Source organism: Fistularia commersonii, chromosome 35 (assembly GCF_037954325.1).
Source record: "Fistularia commersonii isolate RoL2024-O1a breed Wild chromosome 35, RoL_Fcom_v1.0, whole genome shotgun sequence".
Taxonomy (NCBI): Eukaryota; Metazoa; Chordata; class Actinopteri; order Syngnathiformes; family Fistulariidae; genus Fistularia; species Fistularia commersonii.
Window position 1 is genome coordinate 5,013,879 of NC_141318.1, and position 25,185 is coordinate 5,039,063.

At 42.4% G+C, this 25,185-nt stretch overlaps 2 protein-coding genes across 5 annotated transcripts; both read right to left on the bottom strand.

Moving 5' to 3' along the window:
• Positions 1–223: 223 nt before the first annotated feature.
• odad3 (outer dynein arm docking complex subunit 3) lies at positions 224–7,360 on the bottom strand. The gene is made up of 13 exons (XM_086142203.1): positions 7,282–7,360; positions 6,960–7,072; positions 6,790–6,867; positions 5,449–5,619; positions 5,248–5,349; positions 4,809–4,934; positions 4,442–4,564; positions 3,519–3,668; positions 3,213–3,373; positions 2,231–2,387; positions 1,914–2,063; positions 908–995; positions 224–819 (listed from the first exon to the last, which is right to left on the bottom strand). The coding sequence occupies exons 1-13, from the start codon at positions 7,358–7,360 to the stop codon at positions 695–697; spliced, it is 1,623 nt and encodes a 540-aa protein (XP_085998329.1). The 3' UTR covers positions 224–694.
• Positions 7,361–7,747: 387 nt separating this feature from the next.
• On the bottom strand, positions 7,748–23,703 carry slc44a2 (solute carrier family 44 member 2 (CTL2 blood group)). Of its 4 annotated transcripts, none has more exons than XM_086142253.1 (22): positions 23,546–23,703; positions 18,382–18,430; positions 18,223–18,296; positions 16,114–16,198; positions 15,382–15,466; positions 15,184–15,294; positions 15,028–15,088; positions 14,824–14,950; positions 14,368–14,451; positions 14,108–14,220; positions 13,882–14,013; positions 13,692–13,791; positions 13,427–13,519; positions 12,592–12,676; positions 12,195–12,457; positions 11,984–12,078; positions 11,517–11,620; positions 11,364–11,437; positions 11,202–11,272; positions 11,022–11,110; positions 10,760–10,844; positions 7,748–8,539 (listed from the first exon to the last, which is right to left on the bottom strand). In XM_086142253.1, exons 1-22 carry the CDS (start codon positions 23,580–23,582, stop codon positions 8,430–8,432), a joined length of 2,127 nt encoding a protein of 708 aa, XP_085998379.1. In that variant the 5' UTR covers positions 23,583–23,703; the 3' UTR covers positions 7,748–8,429. The 4 variants fall into 4 exon arrangements, with proteins under 4 accessions (XP_085998379.1, XP_085998380.1, XP_085998377.1 ...); XM_086142254.1 differs by lacking the exon at positions 23,546–23,703 and adding an exon at positions 19,890–20,023; XM_086142251.1 differs by lacking the exon at positions 7,748–8,539 and adding an exon at positions 9,095–10,499.
• Between the last annotated feature and the right edge of the window lie 1,482 nt (positions 23,704–25,185).

The window sequence follows — 25,185 nt, forward strand, 5'->3', positions numbered from 1 at the left end:
ATCAGAAGTCCTACAGTGGTGAGAATGTGTTAAACAGATATGTGTTTCGTTAATATTAAAGTTAAGCTACAATTTCAGATTGATATGTGAGGACTTCGATTGAAACAATTAATGTAAAAATACCTGAAAATCAGTGCATCCATCATTCAAGGACTCCTGTCTTGTGGAAATTATGTGCGTTATATACAAGTTGTCAAATAGAATCCTTTATCTTTTCCCCAAATTTTTTATTTCATTTCACAACACTCACTGAGCAGTTTCTGAACAGTTTGCATGATCTGTTCAGCACCATGCATTCGAACATGACATTACATTAAATGAGTGGGTCAAAAAAACAAAAATCATATTATTACAATCAGGAAAACATTTGAAATAGTGGTTTTGAGCATTTTAGACCCCCAAGACAGATTGAGTTCACAAGTAATGGAGGACAACAGACTGAAGAAAGGTAGCTCTTTTTTCTTTTTTGTGTGTGTTACTGGTGCGCAAGATGTCTCTGAACAGCAAGTTCATGGGGAAAGGCTTGATCAGCATGTTGCACCTGTGAGTCCCACAGCTACAGCTACAGTAGTGTTTGTTGAAGCTCTGCAGGCTTCACAGGTCCTGTGTCCCACATACACCACTGATACTCACAACATACGCTTGTGTGTGTATGAGTGTGTGTAAAGCAGTCTGTGTGTTTGGATGCAGGAAATTAGAACTTCCCCTTCTTTTTCTTCCAGGGTTTCTTCTTAGAGTTGGAGTCGATGATAAGCTGAGACTGACGCTTCAGCTCCTCCCGTGACAGGATGTCGGCGTCGTCCTCTTCACTCTCATCCTCTGAAATGCAAATCATGACTGATGCGTTCGTGTGTGTGTATGTGTGTGTGTGTGTGTGTGTGTGTGTGCGTTTTCGCCACTGGCTCACCGTCGTTGAAGAGGTCCAGCCTCTGGTCCTCAGGTAGCGTGACGCGAGTGTTGTAAGACGGGAGTTTCCCCTCAATCCTGGCGAAGAACTACTCATGGAAACACAGAAAGGAAATTTTTGTCGGTTAGTTTTCGCCCCAGTTTTTAACATAATATTCAACATTACATTTAGTCAAGTAATATAAATAAAAAAACACTAACAGAGGCATCTGAGGAACACAGAAATATGTTGGATTTTAATATTTGACCTTTGTCCAGGCACTCGGTTAGAAAGTAAATGAGAATTTTCAAGTTTCCATTTTATTTTCCCCCATCTGTTACCTTGGTTTTTTGCGCCTAAACTATTTTCCAGATTTCGCAAAGCACATAGGCGTCCTGCTTCAGTCTACAAGTATTACAAGGAACTCGGGGACACACCCACACACACACAAGCACATAGGGAAAGGACTCATGTCTATGTGCTCTCTCTCGTCCTATTATTTCACTTGTCTCTTTGTGGCTGAGTTGCAGGTTGTTAAAAAGCCAAGAAGATTCATAAAGAAACAAACCGGTTTTGAAAATTATCAGCTCCCAGTAACGTCAGACCCAAAGATTATGCCGCCTGAAATGAGGCCAGAGTATTAAGGCGACCAAGGTCACAGACTGTTGTGCGTTTCCTCGGGTATGCGCTGATATTTTGCATTCTCAAGAACGCCATTTGTAATCAAAGCCAAACACTTAGGCCTCTTTCGGCTCAGATAAACTCTGCAAGCACAGCAGGTTTTTGTCTGCGAGTCCAGGGAAGCCACTCACACCAGAACTTATTTGTTACATGACTTTTATTGGGCACATAGCTCTTCAGACACACCTATTCACACAGGTTCTCACACGCAATACAGGCTGTATTATGTTCTCTCTATAATAAGCTTATGAACCCGTCACTCAAACTATTACAGTGACACAAAAATCACAAGTGACAAGAATGCGTACTCCAAATCCCAGCTTCGAGTGGATTTGCTCTGGCCTACCTCCTCCTCCTCCATCTCCTTCATGACGGCAGTCAGATCTTTTCCCTGGAGCTCCTCCTGCAGAAGCTGCAGCTTCAGCTCACACTGGGTCATCAGCTCAACCACGAAGCCCTCTGAGTCTGGAGCTACCTCGGCCACCATGTCTTCACTCTGCCAGATGTCATTAGAGAGAGATAGAAATAAAACCAATGACAGACAGGCTACTGAGTCAAATTGAGCTTGTTGAGGATGAGATGTGTAAAGCAGACGGAAAGTCAGGGAGGTCACAGTTTTGCATCTTTTTTTTTTTTTTTTTTTTGAAGAATGAATGTTGTTACGAGCGAGATGTGCTGAAGCTTGTCCGCAAGGTGCTCCACCCCGGCTCGGACCGTGCCGAGGGTTTTGACGAGGCCTTCCAAGCGTTTTTTGGCGGCATCACGCCTCTGTTGCTCTTCTTGCAGCCGCTGCTTACACTCCTCCAGCATCTGCTGGTCCCTGTTAGATGGATTAATGGCAGAGTCTGAGAGAGGTGAAAATATAGTGTTTGACCCTGTATGAAAGACCAATCACTTTCCTCCAGGACCAATAAAATATTTCTGATTCTGAAAACCCAACCCCAGGCAAGGTCATGAGATTGTTTTTTAGATCCACAAATTGCAAAAAAAAATAAATAAATTGACGTGAAAGAAGACTCAGCTGTACCTACAAGTGTGTACCCATCTCAAACCAAGCAGCGACAGAGGACATGGCATAAATGACATCTTTTCAAGTCAGTATCCCTCATTTTGAAATTTGAAATTTACCAGACAAGCAAAAGTGAGTCAATTGATATGTTGATTTTTTTCAAAATCAGGATTCAAAATACGCCTATTTTCGCGTTTGTGGTGGCAGGAAGGTGGAGGTGCCGTGTTCCCTTTCCTTCTAAGGTCCCCTACGCTCGACTCTGTCCTGCCTCCTGCATATTCTGCTTCCTGTGTCATTAACAAATACTGTGTTTAATCTGCTCCAGTCTTGCATTGTTCTGGTTCTGTGTCCAACCAACCATAGCATAGGGCCTCTTTTGTTCCCTGTGCACGGTTGCTCAACTGTGACTGGTCAATACGGGAGAAACAAGACTACTTCTGTTCCAAAACATTGACCCCCTCCTCCAGACTCTTCTGCTTTTATGAATTCATAGGGATTATTTGTTTAGAATTTGAAGCAACATATTTTGCATTCCTTACATTTATGTGCATAAAATATGTTAGAAAGCCTTATAACAAGGCTGCCGGAAAAGAGCGTTATACTATTTTGTTGAGTTTAGCTCTCTGTTTGTCTTACCTGGAGAATGTCTCTTCTCCGGAATATTTTATTTCCTCAAACTGTTGTTTCAGGTGCTCCCTCTGCTCCTTCAGCTGCAGCAGCAGCTTCTCGTTCTCCCCTTTAAGATTCTGCAGATTTTGGTTTGTCTCCTTCTGCGAGATGAAACGCGCCACAATCTCCTGCGTATGCAAAGTTAAAGGAAATAAAAATACAAGCATGCAGTAAAACTTGAGGCGCAGCTAAGTACACGAGACGATAAGACACAGGAGAGGCCTTTCTCTTTCACACACACACACACACACACACACACACACACACACACACCTGTATATTTGTGACCCCTGTGGCCTCCTTGATCCGCTGGAACGCCTCCTCGAATGTGGAGATGGTTTTCTCGTCTTCCCCTGCCATCCTAGTGGTGCTGTGCAGAGCCTCGCTGCTCACCTCATCTGGTTGCAGAGTTGCTCTTTGAGCCTGCAAAGTTTACAACTGTTTCTTCCTTTTTATGCATCAAGTTTGATCTTTCTATTTTACAATACACTAGATAACTCTTCTCTGATCGTGCTCCTTAATGTCACTCCAAAACTTGTTTAACTTCAGCTACACCTGATCTACAGGAGGGTTTCTGATCATAAAGTGAAACTCCCGGTTCTTCACCTGCACAGAGAGTATAAACCATTAGGCATCTAGACTATAACAAGCCAGGAGGATGTACACATTTGTTTGTGGACTCCTGTTGTTCAGTCTGGAATAGCTAGCTGGTTGCTGACGACCTAGAGATATCAGTCCCAGGATCATGACCGCAGGGAGGCATTTCCACGAGCCTCCATTTTATTTTCACTGAAATGTGGTCTTTTAGTCCTCAAGAGTTGTTCTGCTTCACCGATAAATGTCACTCTGGCATGCTTTAGACTAAATGAAATCCAATAAAAAGGTTTGTTGCAGAAAACTTTTTTTTTTTGGTGTCTCTTTGTCTTTTGTCTTTATGTGGGCAAAAGTAACAGCATTCATATGACACCTTGGTGAGGGAAAGAAGGGATGGAGTGATTTGAAAGGGATTTAAGCATCACACTGCACTAAAGGAGACTGGCGATGAATCAGAGGGGACATTTTCACTCTGGGTTATTCGTGCAAGTCGCCCCCTTCTGGGCACTAGAAAGAATACAGGTGATTTTTTTCTTGAGCGCTGGCCTTTCGTTGCAGACAGAGGAGACATGAGCAGATCTTTCATGTCGTCTTTATCTCACCCTCCTTTCCATTTTTTCAGCCTGGGCCTTGCGGTCTTCGACTTTTTTCCTGTAGCTCGAAATAATATGCTCCCTCTCTTTGCGTTCTTTGTACAGGACCTCCTCCTGCTGCTGTAACTCGGCCTGCGGGAATAAAATCAATAAACTATGAGGCAGAATGTAATGCAAGTGAGGGAAGTTTTGTGATATAACTCAAACGGAAAGAACACAGTGGCACATTAAAATAATTCAACTGGATCCATCGAACATCCCCTGACACTTTTGAAACTTTCAACAGTGATGTGGTGTTCTATTATATCTGACAAGAAGGATGTTACTCGTGACATGCATTTTGCAAAGGACTTATTACAAAGAGGCTGCAGGGTACCTTAGCAGATTCTTTAGAACGTTGAGCTTCGTTGTTCATCATCTGCAGGTTTTGAAGTTCCTGTCTGTGTTTCACTATTTCTGCCTCGAGATTGTCCAACTGGCCCTGGAAAGTCAGGCTCTCCTCCTGGATGTGTAGAGAGAGATGACAGGTGTGATATAGACCGTAACTTGGAGCGTCTGTGAAATGACCGAAGATCGAGTCTCCGGAACAGAGAAACAGGTAGGTCAGTTTCAGTGTAAACGAAGCGAAGCCTGGAACACCAAGTTCCATACACCTGTGGGAGATTCTTCACCTTTGCACACTACAAACACGGAATCATATAACAGTGTCACAGCACAAAAAAAGGTGTCAACTTACAGATCATACAAAAAATGTTTGCAAAGCATTATTTTTGGAGACTTGTGGTGGTCCAGTAGGCTACGTAAGACACGCTAACCTGCAGGTGACTTTTGAGCTTGAGATAGTTGTCCATGATGTTCTCGGCCTCCTTGCATTTTAACTGAGTCTTCTCGAGGCTGTTCTCCAGTTTTCGCACCTTCTGAGGACACACACATACAACACATGTGTCACTCTGCCCAATGTAAATTTGAGAGAAACCAGATGAAAAAACAAAACACAACAAAACGCAGGTAGCCACCATGCCGTGAACATCAGTGGGCTGCGCTCCACTGCCATCCCCTGGTTTCATTCTCTCATACTCCATCTTCATCTTCTCCAGACATTGCTGATGGGTCTTGGTTTTGTGTCTCAGCGCATTGAGCTGCTTTTCCTTGGACAGCACCTTCTGGTCAAGGGTGGTTAGGGCTTCCTAAGAAAACCGAGTTCGAAATAAAAAAGGCTGTGAATTCTTGTTGAAGAACTAACCTGATCCTTGCTGTCAAACAGGGATGGACAATATTTAATCATATATCAAATATCAATTAAATGTGATACCTGAAATTGTATTATATCGTTTTATTGCGAGGAACTATCTTTTTCTGAAAGAAGTCATTATATTATCATTGTTGTTGTTTACAACAAAATAACAGTTCTGCTAATTAACTGATCCCCTTCCTCCACAATAAATTCCCCATATATTGATAAAAACCTTTGGCTAGGCGATAAATGTACTTGCAGGTGGTCAGCTTAAAATCACAAAGAAGTAACACAAGAAGGAGCAGCAAATCAAGTAAAAGATCAGCAAGAAATGCACAAAAAAAAAATCACAAAAACAGGCTTTCAAATTCTCCAAAGGCGACAAAAAAGGAATACTGTTTGCTATTCCCCCAAAGAAACTGTCAAGTGGCCACAAGACCATTACAACTTAGATATAACTTAGACAAATTATGCATTCATTCAATATCATTATCTATTATTCTTATCGGATTGGAACAAATCCGTGATGTCAATTGATGAGAGGTGGGGGTTAAACCATAACCGATCAGCTGTCAATCACAGGGCCAGCACATATGTAGACATCCACTGAATAATTCCTTCAGGAATATTGGGAAGAAGACAGAGGACCTAGAGAGAGAACCCATGCAGGCACATGGAGAACAAGAAGATTCTGCTCATTTTCTTCTTTTCCTTTTAGCCTCTTCTCTCACACCAACTAATTTTATGACCTCTTTTACGACATCCATAAATCTTCTATTTGGTCTTCGCCCAGGCCTCCTGCCTGGCAGTTCCAACCTCAGCATCCTTTCCATTCACTATCCCTCCTCTGGACATGACCAAACTATCTCAGTCTGACCTCTGACCTTCTCTCCAAAACATCCAACATGTGCTGTCTTTACGATAGACTCATTCCTGATCCTATCCATCCTCGTCACTCCCGCAGAGAACCTTCATCTTCATCTTTGCTGCCTCCAGCTCAGCTTCCCGTCTTCCCGTGATTTTCTTGTAAATATCAGAATCTATATTTCAGGGTGTGATCGCTTTCGATGACTTTTGGAGGGACACTGTACTCTACCCAAGTTTTGGTGCTCCTTCCACTCACCTCCCCGGACATGTTGCGGTAGGCGTCCTTCTCCGCGCCGCGACTCTGGAAGGCCACCTTGATGACGTGCTCGTCCCCCTGCGAAGCAACGAGACCCGTCACGGTCACGGAAGTCACGCGTGACCTTGAGCTAAACACGGGGATGCTGTTCTCTCCCTTACAGCGTTCGCCTCAGCCAGTTTCCTGAGCAGCCCCTTGTTCTCCTGCCTCAGCTGGCGGATAGACTCGGCGTTCTTCTTAATGACCGCCTGGGTGCTTTCATAGTAGGCGGTTCTGTCGCCCTCTAGTGGACAAAATTATCTATTACACCAATAATGAGAAAAAATTGGCTTAATTGCGCGGCGTTTAATGAAGGCCGAGCTGCTCAAGTTAGCTTAGCTTGAAGTTCGTTATTGATCTTCTGATTGAAATAAGCAGGAAAAATACACCATTTTCAAGTGGTTTTAAGTTACTTTAGCATCAGGTAAAATCAATAACGCGTCGCAAACTCACCTAGTAGCTGAATTTTACGCTGTATTTCGGTTATTTGGTCGTGGAGGGGCGGTTTTAGCGTGCGTAGTTTGGTCGACATTTTCGTAGCTTAGAGAGGAAGCGTCTCGGTGCCGTAAAGCCTTGGCGCGTTGCCTAGCAACATGTACACTGAACGAAGCTGGGATTTAACCTTTGAAAGACAGAACAGCAAACATCCTCATCGCTGTGGGTTTATATTTCAAATTTTAAAAAACTTTTCTGGCCACAGAAAACTACGATAAGGAATTCAAATATGTGTGTTTTTTGGATCGGTTCAGTTATCTTGCAATGTGACCAATTTAACATTTTACAGTGAAATGAACCTATAATACCTTATGAATATATGTTAAAGTGATCTTAATCTTCCTTGTCCAAAATGTAATTAATGTTTTTTTGAATCACTGTATTTCATTCACTCAAATAAAAAAAAATGGTCGCTCTAAAAGGCAACATTCAGAATTGTATTTTATTCAAACAATAATTCTCCAATAAGTGGTCTTTCTTTCATGCAATTCTGACATGGCAACACTTTATTAGTTCACAACTGAATGTCACACAATGTAAAATTTTTACATAAAAATATGCCTATTCGACATATGCACAACACAGGCTATAAATGTAACAAAAGTAAACTGGTCATTTGTAATCTCTTAAGGCAGAATGATAATACTGTCCTTTAAATGCAAGTTAAACTTAGCTAATCTGCTTTGGTAAAATATTAAGAGCAGGATCAACCTGCTTGGTTAAAGAACGAAAGCACATCTTTACTTGCTGAAAGATATCAAACTCTTAATGATATGTGTAACATTTCAATCAGAATGAATGATACAATATATACATTTTGTCACGTCCACGAACAATATGTTATATATAACTAAAAATTCCATGTTCCCTCAGAACATAATCCATCTCATTCGGTAGGAGAGACACAAATGGATTTATCAAAACACACTTTTGGCAGTAAATTACTGTTACATAATCACAACAAACACAAAATGCAACAGGAAATGATATTTTAACATTTTGTTCAGAAAACACGTGGGCCCTCGCAGGCACCTTCAGTCTCTTTCCCTCACTCTCTCTCTCTCTCTCACACACACATACTGACACACACACAAACACACAGAGGCTTAATCTACAGATTTGGGTTGTTCGTTGGACTTCTTTAGCAGAGTGAGCAGGTTCTGGGACATGAAGTACGGCCTCTCTGCGGTTCCGTCGTTCCGCTCCAAGTCTTCCACTGTGACATGGATATAAGAATTTGTTCCTTAAACTTGAGCTAAAGCTTCTTCTGATCAGCATTAAAAAATTAAAATGAGTGCTGGGTCAACCAAATGAAATGTTTATCCTGAAATTGTGACCTTTCATCATAGCTTTTAATGTTCCTTACAGCCCTGATTAGACAAACTAACAAAGGGAGTGCCAGATTCGAATAGCCTTTAAGGGCAGAAATAAAAAAAAGGTATATCTGTTAATATTATGTACCATGGCTCCTGTGATTATCTAAATCAATTAGTCCCATCTGGATGTCCTGACCATATAATGGACTAAATATCAGCATGTAAATCATTTTTGTTCCCAGTTTGGTGCCTTTTATCAAATGAAACAACTTCTTCGAGAAAGTTTTTTTAATCCTGTTTATAAGCAAATACCAATGTATGTGCAAAATGCTGCAATCCAAGATAACTCGGACCTGAACTGGGTGACTGCCCAGGAGACGTGAAAAACTCACCTGCCACCTGAACGCCGTAACACCTTGAAAGTCTCGTGTTAATCCACGAAGCGACGAGTGTGATTTAATACAACCAACTTTAATGAACGATCAACATCCAGCACATAAGGAATGTCATCAGTAAATGTCACGTAGAAGAAAAAATCTACTTACAGTGTTCACAAGGTGACCGACCAGAGAAAAAGTACAAAGGCATCCAGAGATGTTAGTTGCATTCCAAAGGCCATGTTAGCATCATGCAGCACTTAAGATATAGAGAGAGAAAGAGAAAGAGAAAGAAAGAGAGAGAGAGAGAGAGACAAAACAGGGGGTTCGGTAGACAACGGAGGGGTCAGCGGTGGGGTCAAGAGGTCACTATGGCTGCCTCACTGAGACACAATCGGCACTTGCGCCGGTCTGCGTACCAAGGCAAGTAGTTTGCGCTACAATACATCCCGGCGGGAATCTCTTGAGACTAAAAGCTGAGAAATACACGACAGACGCACGCTATTTACACGGGTTTGGTAAGAAAAACAAAGAGGTTCTGATATTTATCGCGCTGTGTATCAAACGTTCCTCGAACATTTTGGCGTCAAGCTGGTATTGTTGTAAACGGTGAGAGGACTCCACTGTCCGTTGAGATTGTGTTGATCTGACTGTAAACACGGCTCGTAGAGGTTTCGTAGTGCATCCGTTAACAGGTTTAAGACAACGAAATGAAAAGTGACCGTTGATCAGGCACGGGTTCAGAACTCACAAACTTGTACAGACTCTTTGACGACGTACAAAAAAAACCAACACTGCTCTAAAACCGACACGAGAGCGTTTTCAAGCTACAGATTTACGCTGGGATTCTGACCTGCTTCAAACATCCTTTGGACCTCCTCCAGCTCGACGTCGCGTTATTACATTTATCATATTGGGAGCCGCGCACGCCGCAGGCCTCCGTTCTTCCCTTCTATTTTCTTGAAACAATTTTGCAGAGCCTTAACTTTCATTACATATACAGTCATCTACTCCTTAGATTCAGAGGGGGGGGCTTCTTCCTTGGAGTCCTCCGTCTTTTCAGCGGTCTTGCTCTCCTCGGGCGGTGTTGACTCCTCCTGCTGCTCGGACTCCTCCTTTCCCGCCGTTCCATTCATCTCGGGCTCTTCTTTCTTTTCCGGATCCTCTCCTTCTTCGACTTTCTCTTTCTCTTCCTCGGCCTCCCCCTCCGGCTCTTCATCCGCCTTGGGCTGCAGAGGCTGTGCCTCCTCCTGGTCCTGCTTAAGCATACTTTGCTGTTTCAGCTGGACTTCCCCATCCTGCTGCTGCTGCAGAGGGGACTCCTCCTCCAGAGTCACCTCATCCATGCTGCTCGCGAGTCCCGGCTGCCTCGCACCATCCGCCACCTCCTCCTGCCGCTTAGCCTTGGAGAGGATCTCGTGCAGCTCGGGGGACATGTAGTAGGGCCGGTCGGACGATCCGTCGTTTCTTTCCAAGTCTTCGCCTGTTTAATGCGTGGCGTTTGTTTGATCGGATCGAGGTCACGTGGAAAATGAAATACGTATAATTGTTGGAAATTAAGTGTAAGGAGCGAAAATAAAAGTGAAGTGAAAATCAATGGGAGAGATGAGACAAAGAGAAGGGGGCGTCAGAAACACAGCAGGAAGAGGAAAACGGCTGCTCAGCTTTTCGTACTGATATTTAAAAGGAGGCGGGAGAGCTCGGCTCTGAAAAACGGACGGCGTCTTCGACGAGGTGACTCACAGAAGCAGAGGAAGAGTGTGTCCACGCACATGGCATACACACTGAAGAAGCCATGGGCGATCAGGTAGGAGCCCACGACCACCGTCTGAGTGGGGGAAAAAAATCACAAGTCAAGATGGATTGTCTTTCTTACTCTCCCTCCTTCCTACTATTATCTATTATTGTTATGTTTTGCTTGAAACTCTGGCACAACAATTTCCTTCGGGATAAATAAAGTTGTTCTTATCTTATCTGAGGTCGGGAATGTGCTCATATTTCTTACCAGTATTGGAACCCAGTAATAGTTAAGCGATGGTGCCGCGTCCTCCACGGCCTTGATTCGTCCAGAGAAGAAAAAGAAGGAGAAGATTCCTGCGTGGGAGGAAATTATATGAATAGAGGAACACATCAAAAAAAAAAAAAAAAAAAAATTTGGTTGAAAAGGAAAATGTAACCTCCTTACCAACAATTCCAACAATCAGGAGTTTTCCAAGAAACAGCAGGAAGTCAGTTACTTTATCCAAAACAGCCACTCTGAGTTTTTGGGGCGACAGAGAATGAATCAGCTGGGTTTGAAAATGGGCTTTTCCTCAGAACGACGACGATAAAAAACAAAACACCTTACCTGATAATGTTCCTCATGAGGAGGAAAAAGGCATCTCGAGCCGATGAGCAGAAACTTTTCCCGTAAATGGCGATCTGGAGACAAGCGAATAATCAGCCGCCCTGACGGCCGGACGTGACCCCAGGAGATTCTGAGCGGCGAGGAGGGACTCACCATGATGTAGGCGTTCCTGTTGAGGAACTTGATGCACTTCTCCAGGCACCAGAAGCAGCACTTCATGCATTTTAGGAGGAATTGAGCACACTTGTTTTGAGCCCCTGAGAGAAAAGAAGGACACGGATGTGCTCTGATGAAAGGATGTGTTAAATCGGGAAGCTTGGCTTGACAGGGAATTTAATTTCATTATAGGAATCCAGATATTTATTGCTGGAAAAAAGCAAGTTACAAGCACGAAGAGATGATGTGCACAGTCAGATGGATTTAGGAGAAAAAAGTTTCACTTTTTGAGAAAATGTTGTGAGTCACTCGAGAAGTAAAACATGATGTTTTACCGAAACCGGGGTTCCAGAATCACAGGTCCAATTGCAGAAATCCAAACATGCCGGTATAAAATCAAAAACTATTCTAGTGAGCAAATACAACCGCAAATATCGTCGGTTCAAATCCAAATGGACTCTGACCTTTCAACTTGTGATCCAGGTACTCCAGAATCACTCGGATGACTTGGACGAGAGACAGAATCAGAGAGCCGAAGGCCAGGGAGCCTGTGTGATACCTGGACAGGGCGGGTACGAAGGCCGGGGGTTAAAATATTGCAGAGGTCGGTGAGATCACTCTCATCAATCTTTCTAAGACAAAAATACCCTCCAATCTAACAACCCGGCTTCTTACCTAAGGGCCCGTCCCAGTGAGGAGAAGATGGGGAACGCAGGAATGTCCTGTGGTTTCTTAAAGGCCCAGTAATACGAGGCGAAAGCCCCTGCCAGGGTGACCTGGCCCAGGGCCGTCACAAAGTTGGCGCACCAAAAGAACAGGAAGATGTTGTAGAATTGGAACAGGATGAGGTATTTGTGATAGAGGGTCTCCCCGCCGTAGAAAGCAAAAAGGCACTCTGCATCGGGACACTGGGCCGATATGTTGGAAGTGTTGAAGGACTGCAGAAAGAGGAGGATATGCATCGTGGTATGATTGAGAAAATAGCTTTCATAACTGCTGTAGCGCTCTGACCCGTTTGTCAAGTTAGAGCAAAACCTTGGTTTAGCATGGCAGCGACGTTTTTAAGGCCCACCTGGGGGTCGCAGGTCTGTCGGGAGAACTCGCAATCCGAGTTGTTGAAAACTTTGTACACCTGCTCGTTCGATGTGGACAAGAAGCTGGTCGAAGAAAGTCAAGGTAAATATTACAACGGATGGGATCGTACGGTGGTAGAGCTGCAGCAAGGAGTGCTGCTAGAGCACTCGATAACAATTGGGGCTGAATTTTTAAGATAGATGTGTCAAACACCCTGATCATAACTTACTGTGGGGCATTTATCATGGCCCGGAGATTATACATGCTCATTCTTGTTGTTGTCCTTACATGTTAGTGCAAGATGTGCCTACAAACCTGAGTCTTAGTCCATGTAATTGCAAACAGACTTTGCCATTAAAGCGTATTCTGATATTTTTTGGCCTTTGGATGAGTTTGAACTGCCAGAGTTATATTTCAGAGCACCTCTTTTTAGTCGTGACACCTGTTCGATTCTGATATTGCACAGACGGGGGGGCCGAGTATGGCTCTTTGCTTCATATCGTCATCTTAAAGTCATATTTTGACAGAAATGTTTTTTTTCATCCAAATCAACAGCTATTTTTTGTTGTTCTCTGAAAACTTGAATAAAGGACCGAGGCAATTATTTTTTGGAAAGTGACAATATTGCAGTGTATTGTGTTTTTAGTGCAAGGCGCTACAGTGCCCTCTACTGGTGAATATTATACCACACCTTTATTTTAACCTGTTGACTATACAGTTCTGTGGATGTTTTTACATGTTTAGCGACTTCATAGTCATTCCTATTTTGCCTCTTTGCATGTGCACATTTTTTTAGGCAGCCTCTATTGACATTTCGACAGGTGGGAGGATACACGGCGGTGATGGCCCAGTAGGCAATCACCACGGCCAGGAGAACAAAGGTCAGGAGCGGGTAGAACAATGATGATATCACATGCCCAACAGCTCTGAAAAACCAAACAAACAACAACTTAAAGAAATCGGATTGAAGGAAAAGTATATAGAAACACGTATTGTTCTTGTCTTTTCTCAGTCAGAACAAGATAGTGTCGGTTATTCTCTGCCGGTGCATCACACCGATCATTGTCCCTTCCGTTACGGTCATTCGATCACACTGACTTGCTGGCTTCTTTGATGAGGGCGATAGCGATCAAGATTCGCTTCCGGAGGAAGATGAGAAGCAGGATGATGATGACCTCCACTATGGCCAGGATGATCACTGGAAAATGGCGAGACAGAGACATCAGGGCTGATTCATCACCGGTTTGTACGGTGTCATATTACAGAGGGCGTCCGTATTTCTGCATACTGAAAGCCAGCCACGTCTGTCTGATCTGCAGGTAGACGGCGAAGTCCGTCTGTATTCCCAGGTCACGGATGGTGACATCGGAGCCAGACTCTCCCTTTAAACTTGAATACTCCCTGTAACAGTGGAAAATACCTAAAAACCAAAGCAAGAAATTACAATCAAAATCCTTCATATGTAATCAAAAGCAAGAAACTGCCTAATACCCCTTGGGTGAGTTCATACTTACCATAACCGATGACCAGGATAACCAGAATGATCATGATCCAGACCATGATGCCCGCCAAAAATCTCAACAGGACAATGAATATCAAGCTGACAATCATGGCGATCACCAGACCGCTGTGGAGGGAGCGCACGCCAGTCATTTGTACACACCTGCCATTCGTATTTTTGCCCGTACAGCTGAAAGCTATTAATGTCACGAATGTGGTATTTTCCAAACATTAAATTCAAATGACACCGTTCGGTCGTCTCAGCTGGACTTACAGCAGGATCCAGTGCCAAGACTGGGTGTAGTCCTCGAAAATCCTCATGGCCACCTGACGAGCTTCAACCACCATGTTTGACTTCCTGTGATAAAGAAAAAAATTATTTTATTTTTTTTCAATTCAATAGAAAACGAAACCACATGCATTTTCAAGGTTGGATGCTTTGGGTTAAGATTGAATTGTGTAATTAATTTTCACTGGAAAAATCACTGGAATTCAAACAACCGAGCAACACTTGTTTGCATCAGAGAGCTCATTTCTCCCTTTTATGCACGAATCCGGTCATTTTTAAAATATTACAGTATCAAAGAGGAACCGTCCCCTCTTTGATCTGGTAATAATAGCACATTTTTCTTCTTCAATTTTCAGCTGTTCTCCCCTGGGTTTACAACAGCAAATCATCAGCTTGCACGTGTCCCCCCTCTCTCAAAAAAAAAAAAAAAAAGTCACTCACTTCGATGCTTCCAGCACGTCGGTGGCGTTGATATTGTCTCCCAGTCCGGTTGAAACAGATGTCTGGTTGCCCACCACCACCACCCCACCCTTCAGTGTTCCCAGAGCAGGCAGGCAACGGCGTGTGACTGCAAAAGGGGCGGAGGACCTCTTTTTAGTGGTTTATATGTTGGCGTCACAAATTTGAACGACGCTTTGCACTTACAGGGTTTACTGGGCATCAGCAAGGCAGGACACAAGCTGTCTCTCAGGATCTCCGGAGCACTCTGAGCCAAAAGAAATAGATTTCAATTAAAAAGGAAAAGAAAAAAGAGCGAATGCGACATTTAGAATGAGAACGCTGGAATTAATTTGTCTGTACCATTTTGGCAAGGTCTGCTCCATCTTTGCAGAACTGCTTGTAGTATTCCCGATCTTTTGCGTCGAGCTTCACCAACGTGAGATGCCGGTCGGGACACTTTTCCACGCATAACTGGAGAAGATAATATGAAATTACGAATATTATATTTTGTTTTTCAGAAATTAATTTAAAAGCAAGATAGCGACAGGTAGCTCTGACCTGCGTGGTGGGACACTGGAACTCCAGCAGAACCAGTGGGCTGGCGCATTTCAAGATGTTGAAATAGAACAGAAATGGTTTCTTCCTGTTACGAAATAAAATATATTAGCGGATCCTTGTCACTGAATCACTGAAACTTCATATTACGGTTTCCGCAGGTATCAACTAATCCAATTCAATGTCTTTTAATGCCCTTTTTAACGCCACTTTCAACAAATTTAATGCTCATGTCCAACTGCAGATATGTTTATTTATAATCTCAATCATTTCCATCTGGAATTGATTTTGCACAGCAGCAGCAGATATGTACATATGAACTAAAGAATCACAAGGATTTAACTTTGCGTATGATTATTAGGGCACATTTCTACGTTTGTTTCCATTTTGCCCCAATTCTGGTGTCGCAACTTTGTGCACCGTCAGAACTTCAGCCGTAAACAATAGCCAATTAAAGGGTTCAACTTGTACATCATCACTGTTCATCACACTAGTCCGATCAAAATAGTTCAATGTGTGAATAGCCTAATCAATTAAATTGGGAATAACAATGTTTTTTTCCCCCTTCAAGTGTATTTAAATTTTTAACACCTCTGGGCATTGCATTTCACACCTTTTAATGCAATTTAAGGCCTTAATATTTGCTAAGTCTCATGAATGCTTTTTAACGGCCTGTTGAAACCCTGCATATACATACGTAAATAGTGAATTCGTTCATATTGTGATGTTACTCACTCCAGGGAGGTTCCAGCTTGTCCGCAGAACTGCCCCCTGCTGTCTGTGGGATAGATGACTTTCCTGGGGTCTCCCTGGGACCAGGCTGCACGGGGAGGAATATTATAATGTATCAAAACAAATGTAAATGGAAAGCCAAATATTACTGTATTTTTTAAATGTAGATTTTATTTGATTTGATTTTTATAGGATTAGTTGATGTGGGTTTATGTGGAAGTAATGCTGGGCTTACAGCTTCAGAAGACTTAAGATTTTGACAAGACTCAAAATCTCAAGATTAGTTTTTAGAGTCTTAAGTCTTAGTGTAGTCTTATCACGCTAAGACCAAAGACTGTGGGTCTCACAGATTCTTAGAAAAATACAAAAACCACAGCAATTTTTTGCCACCATGCAATCTTTTCACCAGGTGTTTGCAGAGCCTTTGCGGTTTCAGTCCAATAATCAGAATCAGGGAAACCCCAAGTTTGTCCCCAAGTGGCAATTGGAGGGCACAAGGGGTAGCAACGAAACAACCATAGCAACCTAGAGCAGATTAACATCTATAAATATACAAAATAAAGGTAAAATGTTGAGTAAGTAACTCCGACATCAATCAGGCACCTTAAATAAAATGTATTTTTGATTAATATTATCGCTTTTCATTCTCCACTTGGTCGTGATAAACTGGCGAGTCGATATCGTACAAACGGGACTGTTCTTCCCAGAGCTCCACCATCCGCTCCTCTTTCTGGATAATCCATAGTGATCGGGACGTTCAACCGAAAACAAATAGCGATTTGCCGATTGTTTGCCTACCAGGTTTCCTGTTTCCAGTTTTGTCGCAGCTCAACTATTGGTTGTTGATTCAGTCTATATGGTGACTTATTGCCAAGACTTGTGATAATAGTAATAATAGTCGGAAGCCCAACAATGTCATTTTATGTGGCCCGCAAGACTGGCTTAAAAGGCCTTAAAATAAATAAGTCAAATCTGCAGTTACTGTAACCCTCAAAGTAACGGTCCTGCCATTAGACTGCAGTGAATCAACATCAATACCATTTTCAACAAGTGGAATTGAGAAAAATACAAATAATGTCTAAAACTCCAGGAAGAGAAACACTGATGCAGATGGGGAGGCCATTTCAAGAAAGATGGGAACGCATATGTAACATTTTGGATTTGAATGACGAATAAATTCTGAGTTATTCAACATAAAGGGGTAGTTACATTTATTTTACATTACATACTGTTACCATTACATGTGGCCCTTTGAGGGCAACCATTATGCTGATGTGGCCCTCGGTGAAAATGAGTTTGACACCTCTGCCCTAAGACTGGGAAAAGACTGAGCTACGACTCTTAAAGATTAGCTTAGGACTGCCAGTTTTAAGTCTGCGAATGGAAAATGGTAACATGTACGCCTGGCATCGCTCATGCCGGCGACCGCGGAAACCCATCAACCTTAACGGCGGACAGGAAGTGCGTTTGAGTGGAGGGAAGCCCCAGCTCCTGAAGCTACAGAAGGAGGAGGACGGGGAAGATCTGGAGGACTCAGAAGTTCTGAGCGATGAGCTCAACTCAGCACAACAGCGTCCACCCACAGTTTTTTTTTTCCAGCTCTGCTTCCGGAGAGGAATTTCTCATGCGCTTTCTCTGCAGGCTTTTTGGAAAAATACTTATGTAAGTCCCAAGTCTGGAACCGCGACAGCCTGCTCGCAGCTGCCCTAAAACATCGGAGTCATGAAAAACACTGAAATAAATAACCGGTCGAAGGCTGAGAAAGCGAGTTGCTCAAAATGCCAAAATGTTCAACACACTCAGAAAGCCCATAAGCTGGTTTAAGGTTAAAATACAAGATAACGTAAGGATATGTTTTGGAATTAAACCACAACCCTTATTTTTAATCACTCTCTATTTTATGTTTTGGGCCACAACTTGTGTCATAAGGATTTTATTTGGAAGCCATAAAAAGAATTTGAACATTAAATGCAATGACTTTAGAGTTACTGTTTGGATTATGCGCAGTTTTTGGCGTCGATTCTACAGGAAAACCTCAACGCGTTTCACAAAGACATGGTCACTGTATCGCCATTAATGTGTCAATATTATATCGACGGCTGACTAACTCACCAAGGATGCCGACTGCAAAGTAACCCAGCAAGGCTATGATGAAGAGAATACAGCAGAGAACGTCTGTGCAACCCCTGAGGAGAGGAGAGGAGTTAATGTTATTTTTTTAAAAGGTAAAGTATTGAATTCTGACCATTTATCCACTGACCGACAGCCCACCTGTTGTGAATCGGCCCTCTGAAGTTTGGGTCAAACTTCCTGGACTCCCCTGGGGATACAAAAAAAAACTTTGTTTAATCGATAGTCAAAATCATTGAAAATGATGTTCTGCACAAAAATAGATGAATGACGTAATATTTTTCAGTTAGCAATAAGATTCAAGTTATATCAGTTCTATCCAATTTGACCTACTTTACTGAGACATTGAGACTTTATTGGACTCTAATTCAACATCACTAACGTTCCTAAAAAAAAGACTAAAACAATGGAGTACAACTGTGAAAATATACTGAAATATATTTATATCCCTAAGCTCTGAACATCTTCACTAAAATAACTTGAAATATTCAGTATTTGACTTTAAAAAGTAAATGTTTTTACAGTATGATAGAGACTATCAGACGTGTGACCGATGGTATGAACCTCAAAAATGTTGATAACATCAACACACAATGGCAATGTTTATATTAGCACCACAGTTATTGACTATTGATAAAACGTCATACTGCCCTAAGTTCATGCTTATTTCACAGGAATTCTTCAGGAAAAACAAATTCTGTTTTTATATTGTCCAGCATTTGTGAATCCAACTTGACTAAATGACACTGAACCCTGGGTTAGTGATTCAGTTTTAAATGAACCACGCTGCCCCAAACAACATGGTCCCCAATATTAAATATTTCTTAAATAAATATGTCTCATTTCGGTCACTGAGATGATACAAAATCTCGGCACTATCGCCAAGACTGGCAGCGAAATTCAGGATAAACTTTCGTACAATAGAGAATCACGCCCTATATTGACACTCTCCAGGGCAAATTGATTTTGTTGCTAGACTGTTATGCCTAGCAACCGGCAAAATGTCTCCGCAGCGATGAGAAGCCCCCCCTGAGAACATTTCCAGCGGCCATGGAAACACCTCAGCTGCACAGCGGAAGAGACATCGAGCCCGAATCTGCCTGTATCGACGATCGTGTGCAAACAAACCGACTCAATATCAGGAAGGAATCATCTAAAAGTCACCGGTAAACTCAGTAAAAAAAATTATCATTTTTCGAAATTGTCCAATCAAAATGTCAGACATTTATAAATATCTGCTGTAACACCGGTAAATGATTCTTGATATAGCACGAAGCCCCCGCACCCTCTTTGATAAGATATCTGGGCGGAGGCCCTCGCCGAAGAAACCGATGAAAACAACCTATTACATTAATGCAACTGTCCGTCATCTCGCCACAGAAGTTCAGTCAGGGCCCGTTAGCGGCGAGGAAACATGCATTATGCCTGTCTTTGGCTGCACCACAAAGTGGTAGCAGAGTCACAGATTTTCTAGAAATCACCAGCAACCAGTTCTCTGTCAGCTGAGGCTAATGTGGGACTCCGGCGCCCAAAAAGCCTGTTGCTCAAGACCGAGTCAGCGACGCACCTGAGAGGTTACCAAATTAGATCAAGCCGCGCGAACGCAATCCCACCGGGCGTACTAACCCCACCATTGAAAGCAGCTATACCTTGTTTTTTGTAATTTGCCATGCCGCTGATTTTTGTCCCTCAGGTCATATCGATTTTGGTGAATTTCTCAGCGTCTGCTAGGTTCGATGTCGTTTCTTTGCGTCTTCTTCCTGTGTGAGGTCACCGCAGCCCGATGCGCAACTGCTCTTACTTCCTTCTGTCATTGGACTAGAAGCTCTACCCTCTACCCTCCCTTTTTTTTTTTCTTCTCCCCTCCCGTCCCTGGTGCCTCAATTGGCTGGCGCAGCACTTATCATGGGAATTAGAGCAAAAACAGCACCGGTGACAGAACTGAGAGAGAGGACTTGTGGCGCCTGAGCACTTCTTCATATAAGGCTGAAATGTGTCATCGAACAGGATCTGTCAATCCTAGCGGGGGGGGGGGAGGAACTGTGCTTGTCAAGTCATTTTACGGAAGATAAGTTGCACAGTTTCCTCTTGTTGCCACTGTTTTGTGTGCGAGTGCACGATATCAGAATCCACGTGTCTCAGTTGTAAAACTTAGGTCAGAAATAAAAATATACTCCCCACGAAGAATAAAAGGCATCCCTAAAGTGTGTCATAATGCTTTCTCAGCTTCCTGTTTCCGCTTTGACTCAGATCCCAGCTTCTGTAACAAATATTTTAATGGTTTATGTAATACAGACTGAAAAAAAACAATGAACAAAGCTCTTTCCCATTTTCAGGACAATTACTTGGTCATGAGCGTACAAAGAGATAAGACCACGCAACGTGCTCTGGCTGCGTTTGATGACAGTTTGAATCTCCTACCCCACCCTCACCATGTGACATGGCTTAAACCACTATATAAACAAAAACAATATAATATTAATTATACTTGTTATTATTACACCCCCCCCCTTGCTTAAACCCATCCGTCATAAGATGGTTCTACACACTGAACGATCAAGGCAAAAACTTTCAAAATAAAATACCTCTTTAATCATAAAATAGCCTCTTTAATGTTCCGGTATTTGATTTGAAAAAAAAAAGAAAAGAAAGAAAAAAAAGCACCTGAGGAAACATGGAAAGCAAATAAATTTGACAATCTAGGAAAAAAAATGTATTAACAAAAGAAAACATTTTTTGGTTATCAATAAAATCAGCTGCACAATATCACAGCTGGAAATTCTAAAAATTGTAGCTGTGACTAACAGACATTCATTTTCATTTGAAAAACTAGTTTTGTTTGCCTTCTCTCAGACAAGGAATGTTAAATATTTTTATTCTCAGTTGTCAGTTTTAAAATCAAGCCAAGAACTGTTCCCATAGACGTGAAGGGATGCTGAGATGCAAAGTGCTTGTGAGTAGGGTTTATTGTAGTTTATTTATAATGAATTAAAAGGCCTTCCTTACCCACCCTTTTTTTTTTCTTTGTTTATATCTCAACTTTCTATTTTTGAAGAGAATCCACAAACAATAACAGACCCATCAGTTCCCATGGGTCTTTTTCCTCTCAGTGTGAGCTGCCGTGTTATCTTTTGTGCAACAAAAGTTTCCAGTAGTGCCGCGGAGAAGCCTGGATGTGCAAAGGTGTGTGTTCAGTGTCGAACAAAGCGGGACGGTTCACTGTAAAAGGGCAAACTCTCCTTTTAGATTTCAAATCAGGAGATAGAGAGATAGTCCCCACTGCGAGACTAATAAAGGAATATCTCACCTGCTCTTTTTGAGATAGTAAAGCTTGCAGTATCACCATCACACACACTTCTGAGGATGAAAAAGCTCGAGTGTAAGATGTGAAAGTGCAGACGCTGATACTCCACCGGGTCTCGGTTGAGGGAGGGTGTGTATCAAGGGAAGTGATGTCACGACTGATGTGATTCACCTAATGGGCCCAAAGGGGTTATCAGATAAACCCTTCTCCAGCTACCTTAATGGGATAGTGGCTGCAGCGGTTGTGTGTGTACGAATGCGAAGCGGTTGTGTGCGAGCTGTGCCTGTGTGTATGTGTGTGTGTGTGTGTGTTCTCAACTTCCATTGGGACATGATGTAGTAGATTAGCTCTCTGTGACTAGTTTTGCTTCTATTTCTTTAGAAGCCATGTAGATAGAGACTTATTGCACCGTCCCACAACTGGAGCAATCTTTATCTGTAACTATTTTATTAAATTCCTCTTTTCCGGCCACAAATTAGGTTACTGGAAAATGAATTGATGAGAGGCAGAAAAAAAAAACGATTTGGGAGCGTCTATAAGGAAGAATAATGCAGAACAACGCACTGCAACCTTTCTGTTCTACATAATTCTTCAAAAAAGCAATAGCGTTTTAATTTCTTTTTTTTTACATTTTCCAAACATCCACAGGCAGCATGGTAAAATTTTTAGTACACGTGTGTGTGTGTGTGTGTGTGTGTGTGTGTGTGTGCGTACATGCCAGCAAGTGTGTAAATTCATTTCTTTGCCAGTTTAATATTGACTGCATGCCTCTTGACTGTGGCAGTGCAGGCCGTAGCTTGTCCGGACACACACACACACACACACACACACACACACACACACACACACACACACACACATAGAGAAATGTGACAAGTAGGCGACTGAGAACTATTCACTTACTCCCAAAGAGCCACTCTTTGGAAGCACAGCTGAGCTCCAATCTGTAAGGCGTGTTTGTAACTTTTTTTTCTCCTCTCTTTTGCTTTATAGGCCTGTTTTTGACCTTTGGGCCTTTGTGGGGGCAGGGGAGCTGCGGAAAAAGACCAGTTGACATGGTAACAGGAAAGCAATGGGAAATGCTCCTCACGCAAGGATTGACAAGAGGAGGATGTGCACTTAGAAATGTCGTGGGTGTGGAGATCCAATGTGTTGAAGAGGTGGGAGTACGTCAAGCAGCCCGACAGCACTGGTGTTATTCCAGTGGGGTGACCGTGGCTGGGGGCTTTTAAGCGGACTAGACCCATCCTGCCGTGCAACAGCCCCAGAGAAGAGGGTATTAAAGCAAGAACAACAACCGTTGCGAAAAACTTCATGACTCAACAGTCTATAGGAACCACCAAGTCCAGACAGACACAAGATTGCAGCAGGCTGGTCGGTGTGTGTGTGTCTGTGTGTGACACACATAACAAATGGAGATGAGTCATGTTGTTTGGCGGCTTCATGGATATGGTTTTTCCATTCGAGAATCATCAAATCATGTGAGAAGAGGATATAACCATCAGTGAAGTGTGTGTCGTGTGTGTCTGTGTGTGTACAGCCACATGTCAGGAAACAAAAACAACAAACGGGTCCATAACAAAGGGGAAAACAATCAATTTCACAAATAAGATGCTGGGGAGGCAACACTATGTGAGTGTAAAGGATATTCTGAGATATTGAATCTATTGTGGAATGAGTAGAATTCCAGTTTTCCATCGCAGTGTACGAGGCAAGATACGATAAGACACTATTCATTTGTCTTCCATTCAGATGTTAAGTCAAAATGTCACTTCCAGCCAAAGTGGCAGCGAGAATTCGCGGCTGGGTGGACGGGAACTCCCCGTGAAAACAAGGCGGGCGTGGAGGATGAGGATGAGGATGCCTCCGGACCTGAGAGTCCACACCCATCCATCCACTGCGGTCATTGTTTCCGTTTTCTTTGCCCGTATTTGACAGTAACAACTAAAGCAAAAACAGATACTAGGGTGAAAAAAGCCGCGATCGCCGGTTTTTCCTTACCGAATTTGGGGTCCTGGTTTTTATCCTCCAGCTCCATTCCCCTCGTTGCGCTCGGCTCCTGGTTTCTCAGACGGTAGACGGGTCAGTTTCCATGGAAATGTTGAAGGGAGGGGAAAAAAATCAATACGGACGGGCGGCCATCCCCGGATCGAAGTGGAGCGCTAGCTGGGGGAGGAGGGGGAGGGCTTAACGGAAAGGAGTGACAGCCAATGAGAGCACGCTCTACGGTGATTGGCAGTCAATTCAGCCAATCAGAGAACCGCGAGATTTCTTCTTCTTGTTCCCACTTCGTCGGAATGCGCCTGAAGTGTAAAGGGTGTAGCTAATCAGCGTTTACTGGGACTTTTAAAACGATTAGATCTGATTCTGACACATAAATCGATTGATACTGGATTTACGAAGACCTTTCTTTTGCTTCTAATTTAACTTTTTTATTCAAGTCTAATCGGCGTAAACGTTCTACGAACTGTTCCTACATTTACTTATGATACTGACTGAATATTCTGTAGTTAATGCTGTTCTAGGTACTTTTACATTAATTTAGTAATGATTCGGCATTTTTTCTTTCTCTTTTTTACTACTTTGTCTCTTTTATGGTTTTTATTTCTATTGTTTCTGTTAAATCTGTATTTTGTGTATATGCATATGTCTGGTGTCCTTGAGTGTCAAATAAGTCACCTTAAATAAATTGTATTATCATTATTATTATTATTTTGAGAGTAGTGTGTGGGATAAAGGGAATCTCATGCAATTGTATCATATATGCAGGATGGCAATTCTTCTAATTATAATTAGATAAGCAAATTGTTACTCTCATAGACATATAGGTCTCAGTGGAGAAATAACCTGTCAGCTGTTTGCTTTATACTTGCACCACTTTACAGAAAGCTACAAAGCCCCAGTGGGAAAAAAAACATTGAGGTAGAGGTTTCGCAGTGTTCCTCTGAAAGACAAACAAAAATGATAGGCAAACAAGTGTCATTGTATAACAGCGACAGAAGGCGAATTGTCAGGAGTCACCTCCAGGCACCACCTTCATCCATGCAAGTGTCATGTGTAGTTGCAAGAAAAGCAATAAATTATTCACATTAATGAGAGGTTATCGGGTTCCATGCTTCGTTAATGGAAGCAATTTACAAATAGAAATATTCAAAATACTTCTGGACAAAACTCATTTGATTGTACCTGATACAATGACAAGGGATCAGTGAATAGTTCTATTGTGAGAAACTAAAATAAAATTCAAGGTGATTTTCCACTGGTCATTATATCTTCATTTTCTCCCTGCCCAGTTAAAACTTGATTATTCAACATTTGAAGGAGTAATATCTGAAAAAAAGTACTTTTTGTAGTACATACACTTCTTTTTTAAACTTGTTTGTCCGAGCTCATGAGAAATTGTCATTACAACTAGTTTGCAATGCATGTAAAATTCCACACCTCCACAAGTAGAATGTTAAGTACAAGTGAATCTGTTAGATATATCCCTAAAAAAAATAATACTCCAAAGCAAAACAAAAACAGGAGTCATCGTTTGGAGGACACTATATAGTTCTGATTCTGTTATTATAGTCTAAGGCTTCTTAAGCTAGTTTTACTTAGAATGCAGGGTATCAATTGGATTGTGGTACTTCTACCCT

What these genes read in the sequence shown, in the direction of transcription:
- slc44a2 (XM_086142251.1), bottom strand. Translation starts at nt 23,582, where the DNA reads ATGGAGCTGGAGGATAAAAACCAGGACCCCAAATTCG. An exon ending in AGAGGGCCGATTCACAACAG is followed by an intron (nt 18,297 to 18,381) that starts GTGGGCTGTCGG and finishes TCCTCTCCTCAG; the next exon opens with GGGTTGCACAGACGTTCTCT. An exon ending in TCTTGGCACTGGATCCTGCT is followed by an intron (nt 14,221 to 14,367) that starts GTAAGTCCAGCT and finishes CTCCCTCCACAG; the next exon opens with CGGTCTGGTGATCGCCATGA.
- odad3 (XM_086142203.1), bottom strand. Translation starts at nt 7,360, where the DNA reads ATGTCGACCAAACTACGCACGCTAAAACCGCCCCTCCACGACCAAATA. An exon ending in TGCTCAGGAAACTGGCTGAG is followed by an intron (nt 6,868 to 6,959) that starts GCGAACGCTGTA and finishes GTTGCTTCGCAG; the next exon opens with GGGGACGAGCACGTCATCAA. An exon ending in GTTCTAAAGAATCTGCTAAG is followed by an intron (nt 4,565 to 4,808) that starts GTACCCTGCAGC and finishes TTATTCCCGCAG; the next exon opens with GCCGAGTTACAGCAGCAGGA.